The 17,222-nt window shown below is 41.4% G+C and overlaps 1 protein-coding gene across 1 annotated transcript in view; it reads left to right on the forward strand.

Moving 5' to 3' along the window:
• The window catches only part of GLIS3 (GLIS family zinc finger 3), a 155,920-nt gene that overhangs the window by 31,095 nt on the left and 107,603 nt on the right, over positions 1 to 17,222 (forward strand). Inside the window, exons 2-3 of the mRNA XM_033173157.1 lie at positions 2,787 to 2,994; positions 8,313 to 9,426. Coding sequence (XP_033029048.1) covers positions 2,787 to 2,994; positions 8,313 to 9,426 — 1,322 coding nt within the window. The remainder of the gene's footprint in view (positions 1 to 2,786; positions 2,995 to 8,312; positions 9,427 to 17,222) is intronic.

Raw genomic sequence — 17,222 nt, forward strand, 5'->3', positions numbered from 1 at the left:
GTTACGTGCCTATGTTAAAAGTTCTCTGATGGCTAACATTTCTGATGTTTGGCCATTTAACTCACAATGAGCTCATGTTTAATCAGGTAGAAATGGTCTAATTATATGGTTTCAAATATTCAGCTTGAACAGTTAGAAACTGTGATGCTGTCAGAACCTCTAAAAGAAACCTAAAACCCTTCTGTCATTGGCTAAATGTTTTGAATTGAGGTTAAATGAATGTTGCTTTTATTAAACTTTGTAGATAAAATGTAAGTGGCACTGTTCTGTCATGCAGGAAAATCTCTATTTGCATTTGCCAAGATTCTGTGATAAAGTTGTTCTTTTCAAGTTTATCTGTTTTGTTGTTTAAAAAACTAAACAAATTTATATGGTAAAACTAGTCTTTTCTTCCTTTTCAGATCTCTCCAAGATTTATTTTTCTTTCCTTTTAACACAGCATATTTAAATTTTCAAAACTGCAGAATAATATCAAATGGCAATTATCTCCTACAACTTCTGCCAGATTTGGCAAAAGTGAAAGTTGTTCATGTTTTATGGTGCTGACTATTGAAATAATTTCTTATTTTAGAGCATATCTTTTTATTTCTATTTAATTTCCCTTTAAAAATAAACAGGTGTTGCTGCCAGGAGGATAACTCCAGCTCTGTTGTTGTTCAGTCGTGCTTTCTGGTTTTCACAAGCCACAGAAAGACACAGCACCATTAATTTTCTTTTCCCTGTATTCTGAACACTACCTCTTTTACATACTTCTAGGTACAAGTGATTAACCAGGCAGAGAGAATAATTGTTTTCTGTCATCTCTCACTTTCCCCCTCTCTAAAATCTTTGTTAGGGCAATACGTTTCTTATGCCATAATAAATATACTGTGCTAATATGGATTTTGGAAATGTTCTTGTTTTTGTGCTGCTTTCTCTGTCTCTTTCTCCATTATCTTTCACAATTATCTCACTTTATTCCCTTTCCTTTCCTTTCCTTTCCTTTTATCTTTTTCTTTCTTTTGCCGTTTTCTTCTCTCTGTGTGTTTTTGTTTTTATTTAGATTAGTTTGTTTTATCTTATTGTTTTATGACAAAACTTTAATAAAGCATTATTATTTTTTAAAAATTATCTCACTTTATAGGACTACTTTTAGGTCGGCTTCACACCTGACGTGGCAATTGTGTGTATTTAATTATAAATTTAATAGCTTCATATACTGCCTCTTTGCTCTGTTAGAGAACCTAGCTTATTCACAGTATACATACAAAATAATAGTAAGACTAAAAATATGAAAGCAGCCTAGCCACACACAAAGTAATAGTGGTAACATAAAAACTACCAGTACCCCATCTCCAAATGTACTGCAGAATAAAAAGGTCTTCATTGCCCTTCCAAAAAGTTGATGGGAGATGCCCTGATGTCTCTGCAGGAAGGAAATTCACAGGATGGTCAGTTGGCATTGCAGGAGAAAAGCTCTCCTCCTTCAACTTCCCAACGGCAGTGTGGTGGGTTCAGATAGAAAGAAATGCACCCAGATGTAGTCTAGACAAAGCTGATGTGTTTTCTGTAGTCGTCAACAGCAACAACAACATCTGTGATGGCCAGGCATATTTTCCTCAGCATAGAAGACACACGGTGGTGATGGGAAAGTACTTTAGCAGTAGAAGTTTATATTTACTGTAATTTTGCAAGCCACCTTTTATGGATAAACTCTTTTAAAGATTTGTTGATAAAGGTCCAATGGTGTCACTGTGGTCTCTCAGAATTGCAACCTGTTGTTCACTGTGAACAGAACTTTAAAAATATTTCCCTAGTTTTTACTGTGAAACACTTGCTGGGAAATTACTGCTGTTCGCTTGCTAGATTTGGGTTAAAAGGGAAATTTGAAAGGTGCCAGCTCTTGTAATCTCTTTGCCATTATACACCTTGTGCATTGATCCATTCAGGTTGCAAAAATTAGAACACTAAGTAGACTGGATGATGGTAAGGATTTTAGTGTGAGTCCTTAAGTATGGGGCAATTGTGGTTGACTGTTTTTGTAATTTACTAGCAAGTTTGAGTTTTCATTATGAAGATAATAGCAAGTCCTTTACATTGTGCATGTAACTTTATTGTGTGAATAGTGTGATTGAACTTTAATCTCTGAGATCATTGGTTTGTCAACAGGTGATATTCAGGAACTGTAGCTTCACACATGACTTGGTTGCAATTATTAGAGATGTGGACTTTGTTCTTTAGCTTTGAAGACATATATATGATTTTGTGAACAATTTCTTTTTTGTTTCAGTCATAAATTGGAATATTTGGATTTGTAACTCTCCGATCATTTCATTAAAACAAATCTTTAAGGGAACATGATAAGAAAAATATAGAAATTTGAGATTTGTGAAATTGATCAGACAAAACAGTCATGCTATAAACTTGTTACAGGTGGGTAGCCGTGTTGGTCTGCCATAGTCAAAACAAAATAGAAAATTCTTTCCAGTAGCACCTTAGAGACCAACTGAGTTTGTTCTTGGTATGAGCTTTCGTAAATGCACAGGAAAGCTCATACCAAGAACAAACTCAGTTGGTCTCTAAGGTGCGACTGGAAAGAATTTTCTATGCTATAAACTTGTCAAATAATATATGGCTTGATTCACTTTGCTTTATTCCCCTGTCTTTAAAATCAGTCTCTTACATTCCACCATCAGCCTTTTTCTCAGTTCTTTTGCACATGCTTTATATTTATAATACTATGGATTCATTAGACTTTTTAATGTGGAAAATGTAAATTAAAATGTGTACAACTCCTTCATTTTCAGGGGGTCTTGCCTTTGGGACTCAGTGCAAGTCAATCGGAAAAAGTAGCTGCAACAAATTAATAGTCACCAGCAGTCCAATGATGGTTCAGCGACTGGGACTTCTATCTCCTCCTGCCCAAAAGGTCTCAACAGCATGCAACCAAATCAGCCCTAGCTTACAGAGGGCTATGAATGCTACCAACTTGAATATACCTCCATCTGATACAAGGTCTTCATTTTATACTATATGAATGTTTTCATGTCTATAAAGTCAGAATTTTTTTTAACCACTCACTTTAGAGTTATCCCTTTTGTGCACAGTTGTAATTTAGAATGAAAGCTGCAGTCTAGGTATTGTAGTTCAAAATTATTCCTTTGAGATTAATCACAGGTTGTAGCAGTTATGTTGTTGTTGTTGTTTAGTTGTTTAGTCGTGTCTGACTCTTCATGACCCCATGGACCAGAGCATGCCAGGCACTCCTGTCTTCCACTGCCTCCCGCAGTTTGGTCAAACTCATGTTGGTAGCTTTGAGAACACAGTCCAACCATCTCGTCCTCTGTCTTCCCCTTCTCCTTGTGCCCTCCATCTTTCCCAACACCAGGGTCTTTTCAAGGGAGTCTTCTCTTCTCATGAGGTAGCCAAAGTACTGGAGCTTCAGCTTCAGGATCTGTCCTTCCAGTGAGCACTCAGGGCTTATTTCTTTAAGGATGGATAAGTTTGATCTTTTTGCAGTCCATGGGACTTTCAAGAGTCTCCTCCAGCACCATAATTCAAAAGCATCAATTCTTCAGCGATCAGCCTTCTTTATGATCCAACTGTCACTTCCATACATTACTACTGGGGAAACCATAGCTCTAACTATACGGACCTTTGTCGGCAAGGTGCTCTCTCTGCTTTTTAAGATGCTGTCTAGGTTTGTCATTGCTTTCCTCCCAAGAAGCAGGCATCTTTTAATTTCGTGACTGCTGTCACCATCTGCAGTGATCATGGAGCCCAAGAAAGTAAAAATTAGATAACTCAGCAGCCTTCACTGAAACGTTTCACATGTTGTTGTTTAGTCATTTAGTTGTGTCTGACTCTTCATGACCCCATGGACCAGAGCATGCCAGGCACTCCTGTCTTCCACTGCCTCCCGCAGTTTGGTCAAACTCATGTTGGTAGCTTCGAGAACACTGTCCAACCATCTCGTCCTCTGTCATCCCCTTCTCCTTGTGCCAGGAGCGTACCCAGGATCAAAACTGGGGGGGGGGCAAGCCATGGTCATTCAGGTTATGACATTTCAGCACGGAAAAGTGAATAAAACCAAAATTTTAGGAAAATTATATATAATTATAGCAGTGCTTTATTATGGTAGTTATTACAATTATTTGCTTGATTTTTTAATTTTTTTTTATTCTAGTTACATGTCTTATACCAGGGGTGGCCAACTCCCAAGAGACTGTGATCTACTTTCAGAATTAAAATCTGGCAGTGATCTACCCCCGGGGGTTCAGCTCAAAGTTGTTGACCTTTTTCGGGGATGAGGAATGCCCCGTTTTTTTAGGGGTTTGGTTCGTTTTTAGTTCTTGAGCTTTTTCTAGGGACTAGGCCTTCTGAAATAATTGATTTAAAAACTAACTCTGCAAGACAGAAGACTGCCTGCTTTGTAAAGTGTGACAACCTTTGCGGTTCAAAACACCCAGACAAGGAAAACCAACTCAGCTAACTAGTTTACACAGATCTGAGGAGCCAGTTGATGCGTGCTAGGCCTTCGATTTCACATATGGCGCCCAAACAACTGTACCCACACCACACTACCTCCAAAGTAAACCAAAAAGCTAAAAGCAAATGCAGTAGCAAACCTCGGAACGGAACTTAAAACAAAAGCTGTATTCCCCTGCAACTGCACAGGCAAACCACCTAGAAATAAAACCTTGCTGCAAAACAATGCCACCCCCAGTGGAGGCTGGAACCTGCCCCACAAAAGGAACCTGGGACAAGCTGAAGCACCAATGGCTCAATTACCCGCTTTGATAACATAAAATGCACAATGGTTATTTTTAAAAAAAATTATTCCTTTTAATTAATTTTCTAAGCAGTAGCACTGGAAACTTTAGCAAGAGCAACGTCCACCCAGAAGGCAGAGGAAAATAACAACCCAACCAGTGCCTGTCTCCTGACCCCACTGGCTTCAGTTTTAAAATGCAAATGCAATAGCAAACCTCAGAACTGAACTTAAAACAAAAGCTGTATTCCCCTGCAACTGCACAACCAAAGCTGCACACTAACTCAATTACTCTCTTTGATAACTTAAAATGCACAATGATTATTTTTTTTAAAAAATATTTATTCCTTTTAATTAATTTTCTAAGCAGTAGCACTGGAAACTTTAGCAAGAGCACACTAAATCCTGAATTATTTGATTACTGACCACATTATGTAAAAAGCAAACAAAAACAGCTTCAAAAAACAGCAAAACTCCCCCCCCCCCAAACAGAAAGCCCCAAATGGCTGAAAAACTCAGTTTCCCAGGAATCAGAATCATAGAATCACAGAGTTGGAAGAGACCACAAGGGCCATCCAGTCCAAACCCCTGCCAAGCAGGAAACACAATCAAAGCATTCCTGACAGAGAGCCAGTTTGGTGTAGTGGTTAAGAGCGGTAGACTCGTTATCTGGGGAACCGGGTTCGCGTCTCCACTCCTCCACATGCAGCTGCTGGGTGACCTTGGGCTAGTCACACTTCTCTGAAGTCTCTCAGCCCCACTCACCTCACAGAGTGTTTGTTGTGGGGGAGGAAGGGAAAGGAGAATGTTAGCCGCTTTGAGACTCCTTCGGGTAGTGAAAAGCGGGATATCAAATCCAAACTCTTCTTCTGTCAAGCCTCTGCTTAAAGACCTCCAAAGAAGGAGACTCCACCACACTCCTTGGCATCAAATTCCACAGTCAAACAGCTCTTACTGTCAGGAAGTTCTTCCTAATGTTTAGGTGGAATCTTCTTTCTTGTAGTTTGAATCCATTGCTATGTGTCTGCTTCTCTTCACAATACATAATGGTATTGTGAGAGGATAAGAATCACAGAATCGTAGAGTTGGAAGACACCCCAAGAGTCATCGAGTTCAACCCCTTCCAATGCAGGAATTAGTGGCCAAATGAAGAAATAGTGGCCAAATGAAGTGGGGAATCCATTTGGCTGTTTCCTACCCTGAAGTTGTATGATTAAGAGAAAAAGACTGGATATTATAAGGGGATGCTTTTTGCTGCATGCATTCTAACCATGCCCATGGATGACCAGAATCTTATTTTCCAATTAATATCTCATATAATTAACATTAATATACAGTATTACATAAACGGCTTATGGATCATGCATATTAAGGAGCATAAAATATTGTTAATAAATGGTGCAATCATCAAGATCTTGCACCTGTTACCAGTCTATTCCAAACACCATACATAAACATGCAGCAAATAATGCCAATCTAGATACAAAAGCAAAGGACAAGAGCAGACACAAACGTTTATGCCCCACTTTAAAAAATAAATAAATAATGATTTTTGAAGCTTAACTGGTATTTGTCAGATCTGCACCATGCATTTAAAGCACATGACTTCCCCCAAAGAATCCTGTGAACTACAGCTTCACCCACAGCTACAATTCCCAGCACCTTTGGCAAACTACTGTTCCCAGGATACTTTGGAGGAAGTAATGTGTCTTAAATGTAAGTTGTGTATGGATCTGCATCCTGTCCTCCTGAAATACTGAAGAAGTTAACTGGGGCATGGAGCTCACTTTACCAAGCAAATATTGTCCACCATCAAAGACAGCTCCAGAATTCGAATTAGATACTAGATTTCTGAGCATATAACCTCCCTTCTCAGGTGTGATGTTGTTCATGTGTGTGAGAGAGGAGGTGGGTGGGTGGGAGCAGGGCATCCTACCCAGAATTAGTTCCAAACTCAGCTCTATAAGCAACTAGAAGACACAGGATAAACATCCTTTAACCCTCTGCTGGCTCCCACACCCTCAAATCAGCTGCATCTACATCAACAGCCATTTCTGAACAAAGATAGTATTATTAGCAGCAATTTGTCTGCCATACCTGCTCAGACAAGAGAGCCTGCAGCTTCTGAACTTCCAACTGCAGCGCTTTGTTTTGATCCTTTAGAACCTCAGCCCTCGCAAAGGAACTGCTCACCATGTAAGGGAACTCAGTTTCCCAAGCTCCCTTGCAACGATCAGCCGGCGCAACACACACACACACACACACACACACACACACACAGTGGCCAGCTGTCGGTCGGCAGAGCTCAATTGTTATTGAGATTTTGGGAGGGGGAGAAAGACCAGTAATTGAGCTTTTTTAGGAGAGCTTTTTTTTTCCTTTTAGGCTGCTGATAACCATTTAATTTTTTTTTTGCTTCTGGGTGGGGGCAGCTGCCCCCTGCCCCCCTGGGTACACCCATGCCTTGTGCCCTCCATCTTCCCCAACATCAGGGTCTTCTCCAGGGAGTCTTCTCTTCTCATGAGGTGGCCAAAGTCTTGGAGCCTCAGCTTCAGGATCTGCCCTTCCAGTGAACACTCAGGGCTGATTTCCTTCAGAATGGATAGGTTTGATATTCCTGCAGTCCATGGGACTCTCAAGAGTCTCCTCCAGCACCATAATTCAAAAGCATCAATTCTTCAGTTATATAGTAATGCCCTAAGAAAAGTATGCTATAAAATGTGCTATGCTTCAGCTAACAAATGTCGGCTATCTAGAATAGTCACAGGTGGTTGCAGCTCTCTTTCGGTGGTGAGCTTGTAGGTGCTGTCTAGCCGAATGGTGGGATGGTGCAGCAGCTGCCAAGGCCTGGGAGAGGGGGGAGTCTCTTGCAAGATCTCAGGGGTCACTCCATCTCATGTGGTCCACCAATGTGCTTGTTCCCTTTCCTTCCTTCCCTTGGGTGGAGGAAAACAATCTGAGCCCCCCCCCCCCCCGGTTTATGAGCTCCCACTGGGGCTTGCAGTGGCTGCTGGTTAACAAGGTTGGGAATGAATTTTACACACAGCTGCAATTAGCCCTGGCTAATCTCTTGGTCAGTTAGTTGGTTGCACTCACACTCAGGACCCTGATGGGGGCTGCCAAAGCAACTGTCACCACACTAGTAAGTAGGTGGTATTCAATGCAGCCTAAGCATTGGGTTGTCTCTACCTGAGTTTCCCTTGATTCTCCAATGCAGCTGCAGCCCCTGACACATCTCTCAGGCCTTTCCTGAGAACACCATGGCCCTTGGAGGAAATGTGTGAAGGGCACAGAGAGCACAAGGGACTGCAGTGAGGATATGGGGCAATTCTTTTTGTGCAAATATTTGCACTCATGCAGTATTGGACACCACCCATTACTTACTAATAGACATACTATGTGTGGTAACTTGGTGTTCAGATTTTGAATATGCAAAAGCAAAGATCAATTTTGAGAAGGTGATTTTAATTGTCAAAAACCATGCTAGCTGCATCATAGAACTACCAAGAGCTAAAATTTAAGTGGCTGTTTGCATTCCCTCCCCCTCTTTTCTCCACTGCAGATCCCTTCTGTCCCGAGAATCTTTGGCCTCCACAACCTTGAGTCTGTCTGAAAGTCCATCAATCCAGAGTGTCAAGCAAGAGTGGCTTCATGGCTACAGGATTTTCCCTTCTCTTCCTTCCAGCCAAGGCTCCCCAAATGGCACAGACCTCGGGGACATCACAAGTGTTACATCTGGAATGTCCATGTCCAACAATGTATCTAGCTCATTACCATCTTACTTGTTTGGTGTGGAAAATAATTGTTCTCCTTATCCTAGTCCTCACTATTCTTCAACCAGGTCTCATTCAGCCAAAAAGAGGGCCCTCTCTCTGTCTCCTTTGTCTGATGGAATCGGGATTGACTTCAATACAATCATCCGAACATCCCCCACTTCTCTTGTTGCTTACATCAATGGTTCAAGGGCATCTCCAGCAAACATCTCCCCTCAGCCTGAGGTCTATGGACACTTCTTGGGAATAAGGGGAAGTTGTATTCCTCAGACTTGCTCTATTCCAAATCCTCAAAAAAGACTTCTTGTTGCTAATTGCAATGTTGCCCTTCCAAGTTACAGTGAAAGTGGGAACACTGAATACCAGCGCATGCAACAGTTGGAACAAAATAGCCTACAGCCAGCAATCACTAACAACATGGTGGTTCAACAAGGAATATCTCTGCTAGATAGCCAATCTGTGGGCATTTTAAAAAGTGGGTGTGCTGATGGTTTTTCTGGGAACACAATGGACATGCCATCTACTTCTCCAGTGGCTCCCCTTGTTCTTCCTCCACCACATGGTCCACCTCCCCCATACCACGCACATCAGCATGACCTTATAAACCATCCCCACCAGATTTCCTTAGCACCATCTGTGCAAGGCCCTCTCTTAGATGAAGAAGGTGAACTGGATGAGTTTAATGGCAAGCACTGCTGTTGCTGGATAGATTGCAGTGCTACTTATGACCAGCAGGAAGATCTTGTGCGGCACATAGAAAAAAATCACATAGACCAGAGGAAAGGAGAAGATTTCACCTGTTTTTGGGCTGGGTGCCCTCGGAGATACAAGCCATTTAATGCTCGTTACAAACTACTGATTCACATGAGAGTGCATTCAGGAGAAAAGCCAAACAAATGTACGGTAAGTCTAAAACATGTTAGATACACTGGTTTACTGTATATGAAATATACCAATTTTTAACACTGTGCTAGGCCCCCCCCTTTTTTGCTAGTACAGCTTGTTCTGAAAAAAATAGAAACAGAATACAATATTTGTTGATATTAATGAATTAAAAAATAAGTGAATGAATAGACTTTTCATATGAATAGAATAGAATTTTATTTACGGCCATAGGCCCATACAAGTAAAAAACACATAGATAACAACTTGTGCAAGTGGGAACAACAGCCGCTAAAACACCACAGTAACAATAAAATACAATAAAATAGAATGGCATACTAAGCCTTAGCTAGCTTGTAGTGCTCCTTGGCGTCGCTTTTGGGTAAGGACAGCGACCAGGAACCTTGCCACTTTCAGGGTCGTATGACTATCCTTATCCTGCAAGATTTGTTTTTGTTTTTCTTAACAAGAATTTATTGGTTTTCCACATCAAAACAAATACAAATACAATAGAAAAACAACAACAACGACAAATACAACAAGAAAAACAGAAATAAAAGAAAATACATACCTACACTGGAACACCAACACTCCATACATTTAATTAAAATCTTATTTCAAATCTAATTAAGGGGACTTCCCCCGTTCTCTCCTCTGCTTCCAATTCTAATTTACTTTAATAACTTTCTATCTATTTCAACAATTCATTCACCTAAATTCATAATCTTCATCTCTGAAATTTAAGTCAATTAACATCAAAGTATCACAATATAACTTCTTAATACAAATCTTAACTTCTTATAGCCTTATCTATCTCTTATTCCACTAAAACTGCTGCTGGTATTTCTAATTCAAACCTTATATAATATTAAACTATCCTTCTTTAAAAACAGTCCAAGTATCTCTTCTCTAATCCAAATCAAAAATTTTAACACTCTGACTTCGGGGTACCATGATAAGCCATCCTGATTACACATCTAACATTTTTCACCCTACCCCTCTTCTTACCATTTTTCCTCCCCACCTCGGAATCACCCACCAGGCTTCCCTCCACCTCTTTCCAAAACCATTGTCCAGAATGTCCTCTTTTCCCTTGTATCTAAAGGCCAGGGCCTTGTCCAAAAGCATCCTTGCAGAGCTCTTCAGGAAATATAATGCATCACCATCCAGCATCTCCATTTCAAACTTCCAGTCAACTTCTAATTGTAATTCCCAAGATTGATGTTCCTTCATTTCTGGGCTCCCACCCCAGAAATCGGATATAATATGTCTAAATTCAACCCTGGGCCTCTCACACCAACAGGGTTTTTCTTCTTCTTGGAGTTGCATAGTCACTGTGTCTTGTTCTTCAGATATTTCCTGAAGTTCCCTAGCAAGGTTCTCCTCCAATTCAACAAAGTTCTCAGAAACCTTTCCAATTCCAAAAAACTTTTCATCGACATTCTGATTCAACAGTTCTAATTTCTGGTTTAAAAGTTCTAGTTTCAAAAGAATTATCCTTTGTCCTTAGGTCATTCCCGGATCTAAAGTCATTTTAAAAGCGAAACCAAAAATGGCAGAAGTAGGCAGGAAATAACAAAGTTCAGTACTTTTCCATCTTTAAGCCACAAGTTTCAGCCGCCATTTCCCCCTAATCAGGGTGCAAAAGTTATATTCCACCAACTTTAAGAAGAAATACTTCGAAAGTCTCAATCCTCCCCTGACAGGGGTTTAACAGATCGTACTTGTCAAAGAAACTCCAATAGAAACATTGTATCAGCCAAGTGGCAGATACATTGTTATTTTCTTCCAATTCGGCAGGGAGAGGAACGGGCTTCCTTTTGACATTCCTCCCCAAAAGCCAATTAAAACTTTTTTCCAGTCCAATTAAACTCCGTACTTACAGCTTACGGGGTTCTTCTTCTTTTGCTTCAATTTAGGTAAGAACGATACGCTCATCGCCGGCGGCAGCCGCCACTTCGATTCCCCGGCTGGGGCATAGCCTCCACAGCCCCGCGCCGTTGCCCTTTCACTCCTGCGCCCCTTTTACAAGGGGGACCGGAGAAAGGGTCGACGCAATGGGGCCAGCTGGAGAGCCCACACCCCGGGACGCTCGACCCGCGGTTTAACGGAGCCCGCTGTGTGGTAGCGGAGCTCCTAACCCCCGGGGAAGCCAGGGTCGTCTCACTGCCGAGACAACCCTTGACCGTCGGCAATGGCGCCTTCGCCGGAAGTCTTATCCTGCAAGATTTGGGCGAGGTGGAATTCTGGTGGGGTGCCCTCTAGTTTCTGTATGATTGATGCCAACAAATTTGCCCGTGGCACGTTGAACAAGGGGCAAGCGAACATAATGTGCTGGAGAGACTCCAGTGTCTCCTTATCACATTCGCACATGGCGGAGGCTTGGCCCTTTGAGAATCTATGTCTCAGGACGTTGGAGGGAAAAACATTGAACCTCGCTTTGGTGAAGGCCAGTCTATGGACAACAGTCGAAAGGGAGGAGAGGTATGATGGAACGCAGTAGGTTAAGGTGATACCGATGTTCTGGGGCGAACAAACACTTTTCATATGCATGCAGAGGCAGAAACATGAACAGAGGAAGATGCATTATACCAAGTCAGCCCATTGGTCCATCTAGTTTAGCATTGTCTATGCTGACTAGCAGTGGCACTTCAGCTTCAGGTGGGGTATCAGCCAGGCCTGCCTGGAGATGCCTGAGGACCAGCCTGTAAGTCTTCTGCAAGCAAAGCATGCATTCTACCGCTGACTGATTGTCCTTCTTGTATTTGAACTTGTTCCAGCTTCAAATACTTCAATGCAGTTAGAACAACTAATCCCTTATTTGCTTATTTTAGTGCTTTTCTACATCTGAGTCTTATTTAGCTGTTAATTCATGTTTCTTTCCCAATAATTTTTATTGTTTTTCATGTAAATACAAGAACAACATATAAGTATAGTAACTTGTCCAGTGGTACAGTCTTATTAAGTTTCATACGCAATACACAATATGCAAGCAACACATTTATTTTTGCAATATCAATTTAAGTCTCCTCTCCACTAAGATTCTAGTGTTGGGGGTGGAATAAAAGGATCCCCTGTCTCATTTATAAAGGAAAAGAAAGGAAGCCAAGTCTCACGAAAAGTGTCTCTCCTTTATGCTGTGGTGAGTAAGGTATTCCGATAGAGCCATATTCCAAATAGTATTTAACCAGATTTCAATGGGGATTTCTGTAGATGGCTTCCAATATCACTGGAGCAGTCTATACCCACAAAAAATTGAAGTTGTATGTGAGGAGTGACTTCTGTGTTTCCTGATCATACCAGTAGGCATTTTCCTTTTGTGTTTATCCCTGCCACACACAGTGTGTGTGTGTGTGTGTGTGTGTACTCTCTTATGCCAACAACAGGGCATGAGCACAGATAGCTGCATCAGCTAGGAAGTGTGCAAAATCACAAAGCCAGGCAATTATAAATTTGTGCAGTATTCTGGTACATATATAAACACACACATATATTAACACCATTCAGCAGCATGCTGTAAACAGAGCACAGATGGAAAAGAAATTAAAGTAACTGTAAATTCTCAGTACAAACTTTTCAGATTGCTGAAATACATTGGGTGGAAATTTTTAATGTGCTTTGCTATTGAAGTTTTCTGGTTTTATGTAAATCTGTGGAGTCAATAGAATAGAGATAGGAGGAGAAAGAGAGAATGCACTCTGCTCTCCCATTCAGGAACATACTAGCAATAATTATGAGCACTGTCAGAAACACTGAAACAAATTGTCTGCAACCTCAAGTTGGAGCAGTTTTGACCCCAACGTATTTGATTATCGTTGTATTGGGTAAACCCAAATTTGCAGGGGGGAAACATTGAGACTGGTGTTGTTTAATGTCATGTAATGTCATGTGAACTAGGCAAATTAAAGGGAGGGAGTGGATTAAGTTCTCCTGATTTTGCCACACATCTGAAGGGGCCTCAAGATGAGCCAATCCAGAATGCCACAAAACACCACCTAGAATTGTTTTCAGATGTCATTTTAATCTGGTTTGGGACGAGAGGCATTTGTCCATTATTAAGCACACTTAATTCTCCCTTGGTCTCAGAGAAGCATCACATGACAGTTATAGTGGTATGAATAGGCACCAGCTCCAGAAGGTTGAGGCTCTTTGGGCCCCCTCAACCCATTGTTGAGCCCAAATATGGAGCTGGGTGATGTGGAGCGATGTCACACGCATGACTTCAGGACTTCACGCCTCAGGCCCCCTCAGTGGGGGTTCTTCGGAAGATGGCTCTGGTGGTATTTGTACTGTTATAACTCGAGAAGATGGATGGTGGCTAGCAGATTGAGTTTGAATCCTGACAGGACTTCCATTGAAATGCCATACCGTTCAGTCGGGAGCTCTCTCAGCTCTGAGGGGGCTCCGGTGTTTTCAGGTTAGGAGTTACCGCAACCGTGCTGCGGGCTCTGTTAAAACTTCAGGAGGAGCATCCTGAAGACCTGGGATCCAGCAGGTACAAGAAGCGTCGTCCTTGCTCTTGAGTAGACCTAGTAAGGTCTGTTCAAGCGAGCGGGGCTCCGGTGCAGTACTGAGGATCTACCACTTCCCCGACTACACGAAGCAGCGGCTGCTGGCGGTTTATGAGCGTTTTGCTTTTCCTCAATTTGGATTTAAAAGAAGGACTCTGTAAGTACTGAGCACAATTCGTTTTTAAAATTTACTGAAATTTGGCTTACAGAGAGAGACCAAAAGAGGAAGTCCGTCTCTCTCTGACAGCGGCAAGATCAAAGTAACAACTAAAAGCTGCAGCCGCGAAAGACTCGCTTTTAAGTGGATCGCTGATTTTGCAAACCGTAGAAAACCCTGTTTGGGGGTAAGACTGAATATTATGATTTATTTCTTCCTGTGGATTATAAAGTTAAAAGGAGAAGTTACCGCTAACCCTCTGGGTTAAGGAGTTCGGGCCAGGCAGTTAATGGCGGCCATGGGGCTGGACTGTAATGCGTATTAGGAAAGTTACTGAGACCCCACCATTTCCTGTTTTGCAAACCTCATGGTGTCCTTGAAACCAAGAGAATGGAAGACACAACACTGACAGTTTTCCAGCAGAGGATGTTAGCAGAGTGTGAATTGCTTCAACAGAAATGTGAAGCTCTTGAGCAGAGGGTTACTGAAAAGTTTGCCCAGGTTGGAACTGTTTTTGCAAATAGCATTATGAATTTACCGGATGAAAAGGTTGCAGAACTGTGTTAAATTACTGAAGAAGAGGTGGACTACAAGGATGTACAACTAGGAAAACAAGAAAGGCTCTTTAAGTGTGAGAGGCTTGGAGCCCAGGGACTGGACAGATTAGAGAACTCTTGGTGTGAGAGACCAAGAGTTCAAGGACAGCAACAATGGAAAATGCAACATGCAACAGAGAATGAAGAAGAGATACTTTATGGCTATTTCAGAGTAGTTATCCACCAAGAAGGTACAATCTGAAAAAGAAGAAGATACAATTGAGAATGTCAAGTTCAGAATTGGGCATGATGGACACAACAAAAGAAGATGAAGGAGCTGGAAAGAGTGGACTTTGGGGGGGGAGATCTGTGGGGGATGGGAAGGGAAAAGGGAAGGGCTAGAATTGTTAGGAAAGGTATGGGGTGAAGGTAGATTTTTTAAAGGGGAAATATAAATAGCTGACCACGAAACTCCGAAACCAGAGGGGGAAAATACAGTGTAAGAAAATGGGAAGAAATGTATAATTATTTGAGAGGATGTGATTAATAAATATTTGAAATTGGAATCAGAAGAGATTTAGGCTACAGTAATTAGAAGTTAAGAGAGGCTATAAGAAGTTGGAGCTGTATAATGTTTATTTTATTAGGAATAAGATTTTAGGTATATGATTATTATGATTTGTAAGAATAAGATTAGTTGTGAGAAGGAAGATTTTACAATGTTATAAAGTTACTAAAGAAGATTAGAAATGAACGCAGAAGAGAGGATGTGAGGAAGTCCCAAAATAATGTTTATAAAGAGGATAAGGATTTATAAATAAGTGTGTGTAAGTTTTCTTTTTTGTACTTTTTGTATTGTTTTGTAGTTTTTGTAGTGTTTGTTGTATGTGTGTTTTTATTGTTAGAATTTAAGAAATTCTTATTTTAAAAAAAGAGGGATTGAATCCTGACAAGACAGAAGACTGTTTCTGGGGGGGACAGGTGGAGGGCTGGTGTAGTGTTACCCTGGTCCTGAATGGGGCAACTGTGTCCCTGAAGGACCAGGTGTGCAGCTTGGGGGTCATTTTGGACTCACAGCTGTTCATGGAGGTGCAGATCAATTCTGTGTCCAGGACAGCTGTCTGCCAGCTCCATCTGGTACACAGGCTGAGACCCTCCCTGCCTGCGGACTGTCTGGCCAGAGTGGTGCATGCTCTAGTTATCTCCCGCTTGGACTTCTGCAATGCACTCTATATGGGGCTCCCTTTGAAGGTGACCTGGAAACTACAACTAATGCAGACTGTGGCAGCTAGACTGGTAACTTAGAGTGGCCACTGGGACCATATAACTGGCCCTAACGCATCTGCTCTGGTTCCCAGTACGTTTCTGAGCAAAATTCAAAGTGTTGGTGCTGACCTTTAAAGCCCTAATCTGTCTCGGCCCCAGGGGTGTAGCAAGGTAAATTGGTACCTGGGGGCAAAAAAAAAATTTGTCAACCCCCCCCCCCCTTGCATGGGAAGGTCAGGTGGTACCCGGTGCGGAAAATTTCTTGTCAACCCCCCATTGATTCCCACCCCCCGCAAAAATGGTTTTAAGCTATTTCATATTTTCTTACAAAAGAATAATAACAAGTAATAATAATAATAAACTTTTATTTATATCCCACCCTCCCTGGCCAAAGTCGGGCTCAGGGTAGCTAACATCAGATACACAACATTGGTATAAAATCAAACAATAATTAAATTACCTCCTAAAAACATCTCAAAATCAAATTAAAGTCTAATTAGATGGCTTTGCACAGGGTTAGGGTTGAGAACAGTAATTGTTCTCTGAATTGAAATTTCAGCCTTCATGACATAGGAACAGCTGTTTTGGTGGAGGAGGGTCAAGATATTAACCAATATGCATGAAATTTCATATGTAGCTATATAATCCCTAGTATAGTAAGATAAGACCTTCGGAGCAGGCATTAAAAAAAAATTCAAAAAAAATTCAAATCTCCCCCCAAAATTGTTCCTTGATAATTTGTCACCCCTCTATTATGGAACCCGGGGTGGCCGCCGACCCCCTTGCTATGCCCCTGCTCGGCCCTGTATACCTAAAGGAGTCTCTCCACTCCCATTGAGGATGAGCTCTGAGGGTCTTCTGGAAGTTTTTAATGTTTCATGTTTTATTATGTTTTTATATGTGTTGGAAGCCACCCATAGTGGCTGGGCAATCCAGTCAGATGGGCAGGGTACAAATAATAAAATTATTATTAATGCTAAAGTAGGGAGTCAAGAGATAAAAGGAACAACTGGCAAGTTTGGCCTTGGAGATCAAAATGAAGCAGGGCAAAGGCTAATAGAATTCTGTCAAGAGAACAAGCTGGTCATCACAAACACTCTTTTCCAACAACACAAGAGACGACTCTGCACATGGACATCACCAGATGGGCAACATCGAAATCAGATTGATTATATTCTCTGCAGCCAAAGATGGAGAAGCTCTATACACTCAGCAAAAACAAGACCTGGAGCTGACTATGGCTCAGGTCATCAGCTTCTTATACCAAAATTCCAGCTTAAACTGAAGAAAGTAGGAAAAACCACTGGGCCAATAAGATTCAATCTAAATCCAATTCCTTATTAATAC

The sequence above is a fragment of the Lacerta agilis genome, chromosome 16, assembly GCF_009819535.1.
Source record: "Lacerta agilis isolate rLacAgi1 chromosome 16, rLacAgi1.pri, whole genome shotgun sequence".
Taxonomy (NCBI): Eukaryota; Metazoa; Chordata; class Lepidosauria; order Squamata; family Lacertidae; genus Lacerta; species Lacerta agilis.